Source organism: Wyeomyia smithii, chromosome 3, assembly GCF_029784165.1.
Source record: "Wyeomyia smithii strain HCP4-BCI-WySm-NY-G18 chromosome 3, ASM2978416v1, whole genome shotgun sequence".
Classification (NCBI taxonomy): domain Eukaryota; kingdom Metazoa; phylum Arthropoda; class Insecta; order Diptera; family Culicidae; genus Wyeomyia; species Wyeomyia smithii.
In genome coordinates this window covers 22,970,285-22,989,076 of record NC_073696.1, presented here as the reverse complement: position 1 = coordinate 22,989,076, position 18,792 = coordinate 22,970,285, and the positions used below count along the sequence as shown (strand labels likewise).

The window sequence follows — 18,792 nt, the reverse complement described above, 5'->3', positions numbered from 1 at the left end:
TGCTTGTGTTGATGCCAGATAATTATTAACCTTCAATTATTTGTTTGTTTGCGGTACAAAATCGAGCATTTTGCGGTACAAAATCGAATACTGATTACAACTTTTGAGCTGCCCTAACATTGGGGGAATCAAGATACACGGACAACATGCACTGTGGAAGATATTTTATATTCAGTAAATTGGACGGGTGCGACAGATTTAAATTGCTAGGATGCAACACAGAATGCTTGCTTGCGTTGACAAAAATTATTAACCTTCAATGACTTGTTTATTTGCCTTGAAAAAGGCATTTTGATTTCCAAAATTGGATTTCCTGATGGCAATCATCATGCTGCCCCAACACGGGGGGAAAAATGGCTGTCTGGCGACACACGCTGAGAAAAACCGCGCTGCTCCTGAGACGTGGTGACCAACCACAGGGCTAGTGCTGCTGCTAAGGAAGGACGACTGCTGTTGTCGCTGTCTAGAACTATTGTGAGCGGCTCCGGCTGAAACAGGCTCTTATATAGGCCAAATAGCATGTTTTCAATTGCAAGGTATATGATCCTGTCGACCGTGCTTGGGAAGCAAGCATATAACGACCAATCAGAGGTCGAATTTTTCGTTTTGACAAGGCATAACTATTTTCAATAGTACAATAGTGTGAACAATAAAATTACAATTATCTTATTTTGGGAAAAGTCTTAGAAGATTTTCCAATCTATTGCTGCAAGAACGAAGGAAATCCATCGAATACTAACCGATTTATTAGCATTTGAAATTGGACATATTTTTCACTTTTTTCGGTTTTAGATTTTCATTTCACATCCCTATGTAGCCGAACTTCCTGAGAGAAGTATTCTACTTCAAAAGTCTTGAAATAGGGTGACATTAGATTTTGTGTATTTCCTAGAGGGACTGAAATTTTTTTTAAACGTTCCAAATCGCTTGGGTGGTCAAAGTAAAACTTTTCTTGTTAGTAGATACCTAAACCTTGAAAGTGAAGAAGGACCCAGCTCTGGAGCTCCTGGCAGTAAAAATAGGCCAACCAACAGAGTTTTAAATCCCGGTAAAAGTCACGCGAGAAGAGTTTGATTGGGTGTAACGTTTAACACCTTTGTCGAGCGATATTGAGGGCAATTGATTGCAATCCAGTATCTTTACCAGCTGAGAGCAGGAATCCTTAAAACGGCCAGTTCCAGTCTTCAGCAGATCCTCGACAGCCAGTCTCGACTCGGCGACCACGCCGTCCGATCAAAATTTATATGTTTTCTGAATTCCTTAGAAGTGTTTTTCATCAGAATACGAACTTTGTCAAAAAACGCAATTCAATTTTTCAAATGAAAAATTTACATCGCGACACTGCCACTTAAAATCGATATTTTTGGATTTTTTGGATGATTTTCTTCCAAATGTAATCTCTGTTGGCATATCCGGATATATAAAAAAAACTAAGAAAAGAAGATTGCTTAAAGCTAAAATAAATTAAACTTAATTTTTTTTAATGTTGTAATTCCAATTTTACTCATAATATTTCGAAGGAATGATTATTTTTCATCTGAAATTTTGTCAGGAAAACGATGAAAATATCAAACCTGAAATCAAAATTTATCCATTTGCGGTTAAATATTGATAGAGGCGAGGGAAATAACACATGGATTTGTTCGGAGCTCAGCACCTCCTCTCTTTCAGGGGCTGCCTGGTCATTTTCCATACGCTTTTAATAACCTCTAATGTGCAAGGTACATGCATGTCAAGTTTAGTGAATATCAGTCAAGGCGTTCCGGAGATAAGGTAAAATATGTATATACATACAGCAATTCTAGGACAAAAAATGTTTTCAAGTGCTCCAATATTGCAGAGATTGGTCACCAGCCAAAAATAAACTCGTATTTTCTATTTGCCCATTAGGTGAATAAAGTCTTGAAAAAGGGTGACATTAGATTTTGTGTATTTCCTGGAGGGACTTCATTTTTTTTAAACGTTCGAAATCGCTTGGGTGGTCAAAGCAAAACTTTTCAGATCTTGTTAGTAGATACCTAAACCTTGAAAATGAAAAAGGACGCAGCCCTGGCAGTAAAAAGAGGCCAACCATCAAAGTTTTAAATAATGATTTTTTTCTCATTTTCTTCTTTTAGTTATGCTTCATCTTTTTTCCCATGAAACCACTTAACCACATGTTTTTCTGAAAGCTGAAAGTTATTCTGTCATCATGATCTAAATTTTTTTCTGAGGATTTTACTTTTTTCGAAAAAAGTGCATTTTTTGCCATTTTTCATGTTTATATGACTATATTTTAAGTATAGTACCTACTACAGTCCTGAAATTTTGAACTTTTCTTAGTATCTACTTTCTAAGAAAAATATAGAAAAATTGATCGGTGACAATCATTTTTCCGACTTTTGTTCGCCTGAAATCCTACAGAGCAATGTTACTCAAAATTGATTTGTTTTGGATTCCTTGACTAATTTTCTTCAAAAATAATGTTTCAGTTACTTCTAGATATTATGTACTTGCAGTAATATTTAAATGAACATAAGGATCTTTGACGAAAAATGGCACATTTATCAAAAAAGGGGAGAATTTTTTGAAGCGAGGGGTAATCGGCACTAAAGTTGGAATTTTCGCGTAATAACCTCATTTTAAGAATTTCTCAAACTAGGAGTCAAAACTTTGGAGGTCGTTAGCACGTTTGTACATTTTTTTTGCACAATTGACATACAGTGGGCCATATTGGATTAAAAAGTTTTGATTCCATATTTTAAAACTGTGTTTTCGGAATCAATATAAGATTGAGATTAGTGAATATAAGATTATTCGATTCTATTAATCCGAAAATTTGGGGATGAAATCCTAAATTTTTAATTAAGAATTATCGGCATAAGATTTGAACACACAGCAATCGTTTCATTCATTATATTCTCAGGTTTATAATTTTCTAGTTCATATGGCTTTCAGGTTGCAGACTAGAAATTTTCACCACTGAGTAGTTTCGGAACTTACAATTGATTTTTTTTATTTTATACTTTTGAACTTTAGATTTTGTTACCAATTTGAAAATCAATTTTGTATAGGTTTTTTAGAACCAAAAGTATATTTTTCTGATTTGTCTCACATAACTAGAAGCCCAATATTTATAAAAAACAAACTACGAATCGATGACCACAGCATATGACATCATATTAATAATAACCGTCAATTAACCCAAATCCAAGCGATAAACTTGATTGTTATCGAGAACATCTAATTACAATACAATCCATCTAATTCTCTTCCACACCCCGTTTCAGTTTCGTGAAAATGCATTGCAAATGGTTCTGTTTGCTCTAATGACATTCCCCAGCACGTACTTCGATATCAAAACATTGATAGCGAGAGCCACCGAGGCAGCACTGGACCGGAAGAAACGAGTGCGACATGTAAGAAAGTCGAGTTTCGTACCGGCGGCATCGGCAAAAGTATAACTTAATCACACTCCCGTTTTCCGTTCTTTCGCAGGGTGCCCTCGATGTGCTAGCCGTGTTAGGCCAAATCAGTTCGCCTAAACTGGTCCTAGACGTAGTGTGTACCTCCGTGGCCCAACGTTCGGACGGCAATCATTTGATAGCGGCCGTAAAGGCTCGACTCGCCCGCAAGCAGCTTCCCTTTATCGGACCGGACGGCAGCGTGGAGTACGCACTTAAGGTTCCCTCCTGTCGGAACAGTACCGTTATCATGTTTGGGGCCGATGTTGACTGGATCGAATCGGGCAGCGGATCGGCATCGCCAACGTCGGTTCGATCGACCAAAAACTATCCCAGTTTTCAGGTGGATAATGGGTCCTTTGATAATGAGTATAAGAGGTAATTCGGAACTTTTCCCTGCTGTTGACAATATGTAAAACTTGTTAATTTTTGCTGATACTCGACAGAAAACCGAGCTTCCAGGTGTTTGACGAAGTAAAACAGCCAATCGAAAGCAGTAAAGTTATTACCTCCGGCTGGGCGTCCAAAATTCCAGTGAGCCAAACGGTAATTTCATTCTATTCTTTGTGTAATTCAATTTTGTCATGGACAGGAATAGTAAAAATTCCAAATCGATCCTTAACCATTTATTGTTTTACACCAGTGAAAAAAAAACTATTTTATGAGAGTGTACTTATCAATCGGTATATATAATTTGATAAGTTCTCCCCCCCCCCCCCCCCCCAAACCAATGTCGATGACTAATAAGGAATGTTATCGCTTAAAAAGAAATTAAACTTGAGTCATAAACCAAAAAATGATGCAATAATATTTCCCAAGAGCTAGAAAGGATAACAATCTTCCTCTGTCTGTTTATTTTTCTGCATGCCTCAGGACAATAATATTGCCGCTAACAGCGGTAAGTTAAGTACGCTTTTGAAGCTTTCGTGTTGATAGGCACCTGCTTTATTGTTGATTGCACCCTCAAACACCCTCGAACCATCCATTCGGTCACACCAAACGAGTCGATGTATGAAGTCAATGGCTGTCAGCACAACATTCCTTTGACATAACATTTCACCTCTCAAGCCGGGCAAATTCTTACAGCTTTTAAAGTAGACAAACATTTGCACGCTCCTGCCTACCAGTCATGACAATCAACCTAAGTAGAGTATGCCAAAATACTGCACTTATTACCATATTTTCCCACCTACCGAAGCCCCGTACTCCCCTCGACCAGTCAGACTTGGCACGGAATTCCAACCCTTATTAACCCTCTAGTGCCCAAGTTAATTTCTAGACGGGCTTCGGTAAAATCACTAGAAATCTATATAAACACTTTTTAAGTATTTATTGAAGCTTTTCAGAACTTCGACTGAAGCCCGCCAAATGGCGGCATTGGGCACTAGAGGGTTAACTTCACCATTTCATCACCATACACATAATATACTTGACATACTTTCGCACACACTGTGCCAACCGATTCCGGCCGGTGAAATAAAAAATGGTAATTTCGGGGAAAAACACTTTCCAAAACCACCGACACACAAACAACCGCACACTTCGTGCTCCAAGAAATCGGGCGAGCAAGTGCCTAGTAGTAATGACTTCTTTCTCATTTCCGTTCGACCAACCGACCGACCAATCCCGCGGCTGCCAGGATCGAGACCTTTCTATGGCAATTTGCAATCACGGTCATATCCGGAGCTGCCAGCCGAGCAGCAGCAACAGCAGCAGCAGCAGCAGCGAAAAGTCTCCACCCTGAATGGCGGCAGCAAATCGCAACCAAACGGAACCGGTAACATACGAGCTGGCAAACAAGCATTCAATTCAAGGTAATGTCCACCCGTCTGTCAGTCAAGATGTTCGCGCGCAAAGCGATTCGAGCGTCCTTCAACTATGTGTGCAATGCAAATCAACATATGCTTGCAGGTTTCCCGAAATGGACCACCTGAAGCAGAACGGACGGATGAACGGTGGAATGAGCGTCAACCCGTACGAAATGAAGCCTAGCCGGCCGATGCGCAGCAGGCTGTGCACCAGGATGAGTGACGGTTTCATGAGTGACACGATTGGTAAGTTTGTCGTCAAAGAAAAACAAACGAATAGAAAATTCTAAACAGATTTTTCGTGTTTTTAGCCAATGCCAAACGAATCCTGCAGAGCGACTCCCGCCCATCGACGGATCCAGCCATTGATAATGGAGCGATTCGCCAATCACGGAATGGAATGAGGTTTTACAATCCCAACATGATGAGCAGGTGCGTGGATAATTGTTTACATTGTATGTTCTACCTACCTCTAAGTTAACATGACAAAAACAGGGTGGGACTGTGAATCAGCTGATGCAAAACAGCAATATTTCTGATGTTCGAAATTTTGTAGTTAAGCCTACAAAGCTTTCCCACGGGTAGAGTTCATTTACCTGTGTACGAAAATAATATTTTATGACAATTTTCTCGGACAAACTAAAGACTTTTACTTAAAAAAATCTCTTAATCTGGAAGTCTTAAAAGTATTCTCAGTAATTTACTGAGCCGTAAAAGTATTGGTAGATTTGATTCTGATAAATTTTTTTTTTGCTTAGAACATTCAGCAGAAAATCCAACTGTTCTCTCAACACCACTCATAAGCCTGTGCACAGTGCTTTCTTCTACCATTTTCACCACAATCTTTCTTGAATTTTTCAACATTGTCTGCTGGTTTCATATGTTTCGCCTTCATCAAAGTCCAGGAAGCTTTGATTGGAAGAACTCCAGGGACAGTTTAGTGGATTCTTCTGCTTTGGTACAAATGAGATATTGTTGGTTTTATGCCACTCTAGCGCAACTTTAGAGTAATGATAGGAAGCAAGATAGGACAAAACGATTGTACGATTGCTACACTTTTTAATCAAAGGTAACAACCTCTTTTCGTGATAAATGACGAAACATTTTCCTACATTCGCTAATAGCTTATCAAACCAAAACTTTCTGTGAAAATGGCTTTCACTAATTTAGGGACATCTATTTCCATAATAACACATCTCGAATTCTAGGTCATAAGTTAGTTATAAAGCCCTTCCTAGCCCTTGGTTTCACAGCTTGTCTGGTAGTTCGCTTTGGCTACTTCTGCTTCCGACAAGTCTATAGGCTCTTCTTTGGCTTATTCTTTTATCGAAGTACATCCTACGGTGCACAATTAGTTTTCTTTGGTCGAAAAATAAGTAAAATTTTAACTGAATACTACACGTTATATGAATTGGCGGGTAATCATTAGTGTATTTATAATTATCGGAGCAGTCTATACATACTAAAAATAATTTTAGAGCTTATACATATTCCCGAGCTCTCACGCTCATTCTCAATTTACTTAGATTTCAGTAAAAAATATGAAAACCATGAGTCAGCAACACTACTGAGTTTTCGATTATTTGGTACCGAAATTTCAGTTAGATTGAATCGAGATTTACGGACTAACTGTTGTGGCCAATCACCGACGCCCAGGGAGGCGACTCCACACCCAGGACCCTAACTCACGACCCGTTTATTAACGGACCGGCGCCAACGGCTTTACTTCCTCATGCGATGGAAGGCGTGATCCCAGAGATTTTTCGCCTCAGAAAATCTCCCGGTGTCGGCTAGGATTGAATCTAGACCAGTTGGGTTGGTTGTGAGTGGATCACGCCACCTCACAACCATCGACACCTATGTCGGCGGTGGGATTCGAACCCAGGCGTCGAGCATGGTTGGCGGAGACGTTACCAACCACACTGACCCCCGCTCAAGAATTTTTTATTGTTTCCATCATTCTCATCTTATAATCCCTTATATTACTAATAATCAACACTAGATTGATTTAAAAAAAAATCCTGATGGTGAGCATTGGATCATACAACTGCAGCGTTCGTATAACGCATACATTCTTAAAAACATAATTATTGGTTACTCCTATGGTCAGCGCACCGACACCTTAAAACTCACGTGTATGCAATTTATTGATCATACAGCATTTTCATTCATGATGCCCCGGGCCTTCCAACACGAGGAGCTCCCCTGGTCCTGGGTCAGACGCGAAGACAGAGTGGAGACCTTTTTTTATTTTTGCTCATCATCATCCAACGAAGCTTCAAGTCATTTCAAAATTTAAAATTTTCTTATTTCAATTTTTGGTTGGTGTGTTGGTTTTTGAGAGTTTAATGCTACTGTCTTCTCAATAAAGCGCAGAAATTAGTTTCCTGAAAAATTAGGAAATAGGAAATAAAAATGTAGAACTATAGCTTGTCAAGCGGATGGTCGTGGGTCCGTATCTAAGTAGAATCAGGCCACTCGATGTCAAAAAGAACTTAAGCATAGGTTTATTCTCAGGCCCCCCAACCTCTTAGGCCGCCCAGTGAAACTTCTTCAGGGAATTATAAGCGGTGATACTTGGCAGGAGGAACGAAGCTCGATAAGGTAGAGCATTGACCGTGTAGAAGGAAGGGTAAAAACCACACAACACAATCACGGATAAATAATAAGCATGCTACTTCTCAATAGCGGTATTTTTTTTTTTGTTAGGGAATTAGAATTACGTTGTCCATTGATGTGAACTTTTGTAATATATATATATCCCAGTCAATTGCTGTACGTGTCCCCTTGCAAAATACAATGACCACTATTGTTGAGTGATCAGGTACCTGCACCGACACGCTCCCAGTCAGGTGAAATATGGTTTATGAAGCCAATCACCTTCCCAGGATTCAAAGACCAAATCTCTTTGGGCTGTAAACAGCCACTGCCAAGAAACCTTGATCTGCGTTTAAATAATGCACCACAACTGCACAGCAGATGTTCCGATGTCTCGCTTTCCATATTACAAAAGTGACAGGTAACATCCTGAACCCGGCCAATGTTCTTTAAATGATATCTATTCGGACAGTGCCCCGTTACTAGGCCGACGTATGTACAAAGAGCTCTTTTGTTGAGCTCTAGGAGCTTTTTCGAATGATTCTCGTTTGGTGTGATAAATCTTTTAGATTGGGAACACTTTTTGACATCAAACCAATTGGTTATCACCTTTTGTTCCTCCCAGCGTTTAAGCTCCATTTTCACTGCACAGTTTGATATACCGCAGAAAGGTTCTGGGCCGATAAACTATGAGTTAGATCCTTGTTTTGCAAGTTCGTCTGCCTTTTCATTCCCACCAATGCCACAATGTACTGAGTTTGTTTGACATAGCTGTCGCAATGTGAGAATACATTCCCAGACAATCTTGGATGTACATTTATAAGCATCAAGTGCTTTCAGTGCTGCTTGACTGTCAGAGAAAATACAAATATTTGCATGTGTGTATTTCCTAGTCAGACATACATTCGCACATTCAAGGATTGCAAAAATCTCTGCTTGAAACACTGTTGGCCAGTGTCCCATTGCCACTGAAATATTAATTCCAGGGCCGAAGATTCCTGCACCAGTTTTGGTACCTATTTTTGAGCCATCTGTGATAAATATCGTTGAACCGGGACGGACATCAGGAACTCCGACTTCCCAGTCTGCACGCGACGTTTCGCATACCTTGTAGGGAATATCGTGGTTATCCTAAGGTGCCATCCAGTCTCCATTCATACTCATCACTGGCCCTCTTTTGAAAAAGTCCAGTATTGTCAGGTGACCCACAAGATCACCTGACAATAAAGTTTTTGTTTTTTTTTAGCTTCAAGGCACTCTTTTCTGCTTCTAGTTGCACGTATTCGTACAACGGCAGCAGATGAAGAATTGCATCAAGAGCTTTTGACGGGGTGCTTTTCATTGCTCCTGTTATAGCAATGCACGCAAGTCGTTGAACTTTATCTAGCTTTGTTCTAGCGGTGGACTCTTTGGTTTTTGGCCACCACACTAACGCAGCGTAGGTCAGTTTTGGACGTATAATAGATGTGAATATCCACATCACCATTTTCGGTCTCAAGCCCCACTTTCTCCCAACGGTTTTGGAGCTCAACCATAATGCACTGACCGCCCTGTTGATTGCATAGTCAAGATGTGCATTCCAGTTTAGCTTGGCATCAAGGATAACTCCTAAGTATTTAACCTGTTCACTGAATGGAATTTCTACTCCTCCAAGCTTGAGAGTTTTTAGATTGAATTTCCTCTTTCTAGTGAAAGGTACGATTACAGCTTTTGTCGGATTAATGCTGAGACCCTCCTTTATACACCAAGACTGGGTATACTCCAGAGCCTCCTGCATTCTTTCCGAAACTATGTTGTCAAACTTTCCTCTTACCAAGATGACTATGTCATCTGCAAAGCCCACAACTTCGAAACCTTTTGCTTCTAAGCTTTTGAGAAGATCGTCCACCACCAAAGACCACATAAGTGGCGAAAGAACACCTCCTTGCGGACATCCTTTCGTTGCCCTTACCGTAATAGACGAACCTCCCAACTCGGAAGTGATTTCTCTTTTTGCAAGCATGGTATGAATCCAGTTAACAATGCTCGTGTGAAATCCTTTATTCTTCATTGCACTAGACATTGATTATTGACTAGCATTATCAAAAGCACCTTCAATATCCAAGAAAGAGCACAGAGCAATTTCTTTAGCTGAAAGTGACTTTTCAATTTTCATGTCCAGCGTATGAAGCGCTGTTATAGTGGATTTTCCAGTTTCATAGGCAAACTGGAACTTTGAAAGCGGTTTTGTTTGCATGTAAGATGTATGAATGAAATCATTCAGCACTTTTTCCATTGTCTTCAACAAAACCGAAGAAAGACTAATGGGTCTGAATGATTTAGGATGCGTCTTATCACGCTTCCCAGTTTTAGGTATAAAGATTACTCTTACTACCCTCCATTTTGATGGAATATGATTCAACCTTAAACTGGCCTTGAAAATCTCAATGAGAGAAGGAATTAGTATTGCTTCACCTTTTTGAAGCAATGCTGGAAATATTCCATCTACACTTGCAGACTTAAAAGGCTCAAAGGATCTCATAGCACTTTCCACCCTGGTTCTCGTAAAAATTTCATCCGCCACATCTGATACAGTATTTTCCGTTCTAGCAGACCAAGAGCTAGTCTGCGTAGAACAAATTTCAACTAAATCAGAGATGGCTGAATCCGTCTTTTCAATAGAACCGGGAAAATGCGTTTCCATCATTAGATTTAAGGTATCACGAGGACCACTAGTATAGATTCCGTCGTGACGCTTTAGATTGCCAAGCTCAACGGTATGATCTTTGGCAAGAGGCTTTTGTAATCTAGAAACAACTGGAGTTTTTTCTATAGATTCACACATTTGAACCCAAGACCCCCTTCCTGATTTCCGGATTTCATTGCTATATTCAGTTAAGGCTCTTCTATATTGAGCCCAGTCTGAAGTACGTTTTGCTTTATTAAAAAGTTTCCGACTATTTTTTCGAAGACTTTCAAGCTTCTTGTTCCACCATGGCACGTCCCTACTTGAGGACGATTGGCGGGACAACTTTTATTGTATGCATTTATCACCATTTCATTTAGCTGAATTGTCATAGATTCCAATTCTGAAACTGTTTCAATTCTGCTACAATTTAAAGGTGAATCTTTTCGCAAATATTGTGCATATTGATCCCAGTCTGTTTTTTTAGGATCTCTGTAAGTAACAGATGATGGTTTCCCACCAATCCATTCAAACAAAATGTGCTTGTGATCAGATAGTGAGGTTTCATCCGATACATGCCAGTTAGCAATTTTTTCAGAAATTGCTGGACTGCATAGCGTCAGATCCAAAACTTCACCTCTGATAGCGTTTGTAAATGTTGGTTTGTTACCTTTATTGCATATATCTATGTTATTTGACGAGAGAAACTCCAATAGGCACTCACCACGACCATTAACGCCCTTGCTCCCCCAAACTGTATGGTGAGCGTTGGCATCACAGCCTATGATGAATGCCCTATTATTGTCTCTGCAAAATTTGACAAACGAAGCAATCTCAGGAGGAGGCGCCTCATTTATTTCACCTGGAAAATAAGCCGAAGCAACAATTACCTCAGTATTCCCCCTGGTGGTTGGCACCTGAACCATGACCGCTACAATATCTCGTTTTACAAATTCTGTCACAGGATAGCATTTTACTGCTTTGTTCACTAGAACTGCAGCTCTTGGCGAACTCTGTGAATCGTCGTTATATAGTTTGCCAGAATTCATTTGAATCCCCAATATTTTACCTTTATTGCACCATGGTTCTTGAATAAGAACCATGTCTAGCTCCTCCTTTTTGAATCTCCTACTAAGGACTGCCGATGCGCCTTCAGCGTGATGCAGATTCACTTGTAGGAACTTAGCAGATTGCATTTTTGGAAAATATATCTCGTTCGGTTTGATTACCGAGAGATTTTTCCAGCGACATTTTATCAACCTTATTTAAGAATGATTTTAATAATTTCCGTTTTATTGTGAGACCAATTTATTTCTTAAATTCAATTTTAAATTTAAATTATGTTTTAATTAATTTATTTATATATTTAAAAATATATTTTTTTCATCGTTTTTAGTAAATTGGCCCACTGTGTGTTGAATAGCGGTATTACTAATAATAGAAATGAGATTTGCCAGAACGAAGTGGTGTTGGTACTGAGATGGAGATAGATTGGGAACGATTTGAAGTGGTTGACGAATTCGTTTATTGGTACGCTTGTGATCATGCTTGTCTTTTCTCCTCAGAAAACCTCTAGAGTGCAGGAGAACATCTTGCACCGCGAAGGCAACTGCTTTCACCCTAAAGAGCAAATCAACCCTCATGCTAGAAAAGAGCGACAAACGATTTTTATCTGTTGTGCTTCCTGAAAGCACTGCGGTGAAAGCAGAAATCTCTCTCTTGCGAGACAATGAACTATGGTGTACTTTCTCACACGTGTGGACATAACGCACAATAATTTTTTTTTTTTCTTCACATAACATTTATTTGACACGGCACAAATACAATTTAATGTTTAACGGCGCCAATTATATCTGATGACTTAAAAACTAAAGCAAATTTTTTATCCTCGCTGCCGACTACGAGCTGAAATTAAGTCTAACTTAAAACTAGCATGGGATTTCCAATCAGTGTTTTGTTGTTCAATGGTCGTCTGATAATCGTCGAATGGCATGTATGGATTCGTTCTGCTGAGCCACGATGTCGTGAGTTGGGACAGAGGCTCGTAGTCCTTGGGTCCTGGTTCTGTTGTGCGGGGTCTGGTTGCTGGTTTTGTGCTTAAGGTTCAAACGTGTTCTTGTCGTTTTGTTGGGTGTAGACGGAGGGGAACGGGACTAGACTGGGGCGTGGATGGATTTCAGGAAAACGTATATAAGGGACATGTAGGATAGGTCACGGCTCGCCAAGACATCACGAACAGGAACAGCCGGCTGTCTACCCTCGGCCTGCAGGGAAGCTATTAATTTAGACCTGGCGTCACGGTGTACAGGGCATGACCAAACCACATGCTCTATGTCGTGATAACCTTCACCACAGGCACAGATACCACTTTCCCCGAGCCCAACACGACGGAGGAGCGCGTCAAATCTATAGTGATTGGACATAAGCCGGGACATCACGCAAATGAAATCCCGACCTACATCCAACCCCTTGAACCACGGGTTCGTCGATACTTTGGGGATTATGGAATGTAACCACCTTCCCAATTCCCCTCTGGTCCAAGCATTTTGCCAACTGATGATCGTATTCTGACGTACAAGTGCGAAAAATTCATTAAAGGCAATTGGTCTTTCATAAATATCACCGTTTGTTGCGCCCACCTTAGCCAAAGAGTCCGCTTTCTCATTACCCGGTATCGAGCAGTGAGAAGGGACCCACGCTAAGGTAATCTGAGTAGATTTTTCGGATAAAGCACTCAGATGTTCCCGTATTTTCCCCAGGAAATACGGAGAGTGCTTAACATCTTTCATCGATCGGAGAGCCTCAATGGAACTGAGACTGTCCGTAAAGATGAAATAATGGTCCGTGGGCATTTTTTCGATAATCCCTAGGGTGTACTGAATTGCAGCTAATTCTGCGACGTAAACAGAAGCAGGATTATCGAGCTTATGGGAGACGGTTAAATTGTTATTGAAGATACCGAAGCCAGTGGACCCATCAAAACGCACAATAATTACACTGTAGAGCTATCTGCGGTGCGTTTCACAGTTGGTTTGGAAGAGGAAAAGAGATTGGGAGAAAAAAAATTGACTGCGTTACTCGTGCCGCTCGTGCCGGTCGAATTTACTCTGGTGGGATTCGTTTTCGCAGTGTAGCTACATGAGGACTACACTTTTGCCCGGTAGGTTTTTTTTCACCTTCCGGACTACTCGCCAGTGGACACTTGGGTACTTCTGCGTTTTCTCTGTAGAGTGATTCACCCCTCTTGTTTCTATCAGATGTGGGGTGAGCTGGAAATGTGTTTGTCTCTCTGTAAGCTGGTTGAGACACTTTGGAGTGGAGAAAGAAGCAGTGTGGTGAAAGCATTTGCTACACGCAGGCACATACTGGAAGGGAAGTGCGCGGTGAATTTATTCTTCTCTCCTTTCACATACTGAGGAGAAAGACTAGCATGCTTGTGACATGTGACAACGATATGAGCCGTGGAGTAAAACGACGAGTTGCAGCTGCGAACAGGGCCTTCTACGGACTACGTAACCAGCTAAGGTCCCGTAGTTTGCAAACTAGCACAAAACTAGCGCTGTATAGTATAAGCTGATCGACGAGTGCACGGAGTTTTTAAGCGTAAAGTTCTGCGAAAGATACTTGGCGGTAAGCTGGAAATCAAAGAAATAGTTATCGGTTTCCGTTATACTCTACTATAAAATTTTTTGGAAATAAATATTGAAATTCAGTCCACGCGGACTGAATTCCAATATTTATTTCCAAAAAATTTTCTAGTAGAGTATAACGGAAACCGATAACTATTTCTTTGATTTCTCAATCACTCTGCTAAGACGCTCGGTATAGTTTTTCTAAATTTGGTAAGCTGGAAGATGGACTGTGGCGCAGACGCATTAATCACGAGTTGTACCAGGACGTGTGGAAGCGCCAGAGGCTGGTGCTGTTGCCGAAGGTTGGGAAACCACCAGGTGACCCATCGGCATACAGACCAATCTGCCTGCTGGACACGGCGGGCAAGGTGCTTGAGAGGGTAATCCTCAATAGACTGGTGAGATATACAGGAAGTGAGAACGGTCTATCAAGCAACCAGTTCGGTTTTCGAAAAGGTAGGTCCACGGTGGATGCAATTCTTTCCGTCACCAGAACGGCTGAGGTTGCAATCCAACGCAAAAGGAGGGGCATTCGTTACTGCGCGATCGTCACGCTTGACGTGAAGAACGCGTTTAACAGTGCCAGCTGGGACTCCATAGCCTTAGCGCTACAGTTCCGGTTACCGCAGGTGTACCGCAAGGTTCCATCTAGAGTCCGGTACTGTGGAACGCCATGTATGACGGCGTGTTAAAACTATCACTCCCTCCAGGGGTGGTGATCGTGGGCTTCGCCGACGACATAACTCTTGAGGTCTATGGCGAGTCAATTAGAGAGGTAGAGTTAAAGGCCGCGCTATCAATACGCGTAGTGGAAGACTGGATGCACTCCAGGAAACTGGAGCTAGCGCACCATAAGACTGAAGTTATTGTTGTAAATAACAGAAAGTCGGAGCAGGAGGCATCGGTTAGTGCCGGTGCATGCACTATCGCCTCAAAACGCTCGCTGAAGCTTCTAGGGGTTATGATCGACGACAAGCTCACGTTCGGGAGCCACGTCGATTATACCTGCAAGAAAGCTTCCATGGATGTGGCAGCGATATCTCGTGTGATGGCAAACAACTCGGCGGTCCGTAGCAGCAGGCGCAAAGTCCTTGCTAGCGTGACCACGTCCATACTCAGGTATGGAGGACCAGTGTGGTCCAAGGTATTGAGTACCTCGTGCCATCGCGGCAAACTCGAGAGTACGTACAGGCTAATGTGCCTAAGGGTCGCGTGCGCATACCGAACAGTGTCGTACGAGGCAGTTTGCGTCCTGGCTGGCATGATGCCCATCAGCATCATCGTCAAAGAGGATGTAGAGTGCTTCGACCAACGCGACACGAGGGGTATACGCAACACCATACGGTCATCTTCAATGGCCAGGTGGCAGCGGGAGTGGTCCAACACTACAAAAGGTAGATGGACGCACCGACTCATTCCAGAGTTAGCATGCTGGATTAATAGGCGCCATGGGGATGTAACCTTCCATCTGACACAGATCCTGTCAGGCCATGGCTGCTTTAGGCAGTACCTGCATAGGTTCGGGTACGCCGAGTCCCCTATGTGCCCCGCTTGTACGGGTGCGGAAGAAAACGCGGAGCATGTGTTCTTCACATGTCCGCGTTTCGAGCGGGTACGGTACGAAATGCTGGCAATAAGTGGGATGGACACCACGCCAGAGAATATCGTGCGTAGGATGTGCGAAAGTAGGGATATCTGGGATGCGGTCATCACGGCCGCATCACAGATCGTTAGTATTTTGCAAGGCACCAATCGACGGGAATCCATCGATGTGCCCCAGTTAGTTAACGGTTAACTAACTGGCCTGTATGAACTGCTCTGCTACCCATAGAGGTAAGTGCGAAAAGCACGACGGGCCCTCTCCCTGAAGTAATGCCTAACGGCGGTCCCGGGGAGACCAAGGGCTTTAGCTGTTCAGCTCAAGGTTGCTAAGCATGGGTAAAAGCGAGTTGTACCAGGTATAGAAACATGCTGATATAGTGAGGGTAATACAGCGGGGCAGGCTTCAGTGGGCTGGACAAGTAGCCAGAATGCCTGACGAGAGAGCCACCAAAACTATCTTTAGTGGAGAACCAGGAAAAGGCCGTCGACTACGTGGTAGGCCTCGCACGCGGTAGATGTGCGCGGTGGAAGAAGATGCACGATCTGCTGGTGTACGAGAAGACTGGAGAACGGCTGTCCAAGACAGAAGAAAGAAAGTAAAGTAATGTAAAGTAAGTAAGAAATGCGGCATACAGCAAATACCCAGATAAATCTCACGATAGATCAACGATTCTGGTCGCAGTGAGGATGTCCATACAGGAAGAACACCTAAACAGTTATCCACGAAAGGAAGTATACAAATTAACGTTAACGATATTATCCGCATAGTGGAGACTGGTTGTCATGAAAGGTACACGCTAGTCCAGTGGTAACCAAAATCAGGGTAATTCACCGCAATTCTTGCCAATTTTACCATTATTTTCCCATGTTTTTTGTACCGAGTGACAATTTTAGTGATTTTACACAACAGTGCACGATATGCTTTTGATATTTTACTGTAAATTTACATGCACTAAGGTATTTTTTACGCGAATATTCCAAATTCGTTCTAAATTTGTGTAGGCCCGCGTGAAAAAGACATTTTTGAGTTGCAATTGCAAATATAACGAAGAAAGCCGTCCTTAAATGTTTGAACCTCGACCCATTTTAGACGAAAATAAAAACTGCCATTGCAAACAAAGATCAAAAAGTTCACAGTCAAAAAAGATAGTTTTAGGATGAATTAGTAATCGTTTACTGATTAGTAATTCATCCTAGTAGCCCTAGCCCCGCAATTCTCCTGTACACTAGAACAGTTGGCTGCGAATTCTGTGTATAATGAACAGAAGGTCGAGTTTCGAATCGGAATGTGTTAGCACCAGAGCTATGCTTTTATTTATCTAAATAATCACAAAAGATAGAGTGAAAGTTGTTAAAGGATGACTTCTAGAGAATCATCTAAAATTTTATTAAAAAACATCGAAAAACAATCAATTTGAGATTTTTACTGAAAAATTGTTTTAAAAACAAGAAGTGATTGAGAAAAACCTCAGATTTGGTGGAGGGGGAATGGTTAGTTGGAATAGTTCCGCAACTGTGATATTTTTTTAAAACTGCAAATTGGTAGGGGGACAAGTGTTAAGCGTGACGTAATTTTAGGGGGGGGGGGGCATGTGGAGGGCTACTTCTTGTTACCTAGGGGGTTTTAAGTCAAGAAGATGAGCACAACGAAATTTGTGTACGACACCTAAGTCGAAGGTCAATAGTTAACTCTAGAAGGTCGAAAAATAATTAATTTTTGTAATTTTTTCTTCGAAAGTGGAATGTTTGCGTAATTTGGCTATTCATTAATACTTACTATGTTTGCATCCACGACATGCAAAATACATCTTCAAATACCTACCTTAATCAATAGCTAAAATATCCGAACACTTCACCTTACTCTATACATCCAAAAAAAATCACGAAAATTCATTATTTTTCAACCTCCTAGAGTATAGTCCCCCTTAAACGTGAATAATCAAAGGTAAAACACGGGAAGAAAAAAGTTCAAACTCTAAGTAAAATTAAAACGGCAAGCAGAAATTGGAAAAAATCCTGTATACATTGGTCAAAGGTTAACTTAAAGATCAACAGTTAAATTAGTAAAAATTTACCATTATTGACAAAAAAAAAACACGATAAAAAGGTAAAACTATGTTCATAAAAAAAACATTCAAGATGGTGAATTATAGTGGCAACACAGTTGTATCGCCATTTTCCATGTATTTTTTTCCTGAATGTTATGATCTGTTTTTGTTTCAGTCTAGTTATATTTTTGTATAAATAATAATATTTTTGTATTGAAAACAAATACAATTTTTTCTATTAACCCTCTAGTGCCCAAAATAATTTTTAGACGGACTTCACAAAAATCACCATGAAGCTTTATAAACTATTTTTAAGTTCTTATTGAAGCTATTAAGAGGTTCAACTGAAGACCGTCTAAAGGCGGCACTGGACACTAGAGGGTTAATATTCTATCTAGCCACGCAATCAAGTCTGATAAACTCGTGAGTCGTGTAATTTTTCTACAAATCATGCAGTTGTCCATAAAAAGAACACTTCCACGTCAGTGAGGATGACAACGGAAGTTAATGAACTCCTTTCTAAGACGAACCAGCAAGAGCTTTCCGTTTTTTTTTCAATTTGTTTCAGTTCCAGTGCGTCAGCGAGACGCTGCAACCTTTGTAAAACGATTTGATTAATGATAAATAACGTTACTCATCACCTGCCTTACGGTCGTTCACGTTAACCTCTAAAATATAGAACCCCTAAACATGAGAACGTCTAGCTCTTTTTTTTTTTCAAGGACGACGACGAGGTTCAATTCGGTAACCTCATTTTGTTAGACGGTCGGACGTCGTGGACCCACCCTGGCTAGCCGGTACGTGACCGCACAACGCACAAGCTAAGCAGCGAAAGGTTGAAGTTGATAGCGTGTGAACAAAACGCTGGTTTGACTTCCATCAGCTGCGTGGCTATGATGATAATGAAAGGTTATGGTAAACCATAACCGGGCGCACGGGAGGGGGTTCCAACCTCTCGAAGAGAAAAAAAAACATTACTTTATCCTTGAGAATTGG

At 41.1% G+C, this 18,792-nt stretch overlaps 1 protein-coding gene across 2 annotated transcripts in view; it reads left to right on the top strand.

The window, feature by feature from the left end:
- Positions 1-18,792, top strand: part of LOC129726444 (uncharacterized) — a 58,227-nt gene that overhangs the window by 26,033 nt on the left and 13,402 nt on the right. For both annotated transcript variants that reach the window (XM_055683140.1, XM_055683141.1), the window contains exons 3-9: positions 3,270-3,398; positions 3,478-3,821; positions 3,890-3,989; positions 4,317-4,341; positions 5,083-5,257; positions 5,355-5,497; positions 5,563-5,683. In XM_055683140.1, coding sequence (XP_055539115.1) covers positions 3,270-3,398; positions 3,478-3,821; positions 3,890-3,989; positions 4,317-4,341; positions 5,083-5,257; positions 5,355-5,497; positions 5,563-5,683 — 1,037 coding nt within the window. The remainder of the gene's footprint in view (positions 1-3,269; positions 3,399-3,477; positions 3,822-3,889; positions 3,990-4,316; positions 4,342-5,082; positions 5,258-5,354; positions 5,498-5,562; positions 5,684-18,792) is intronic.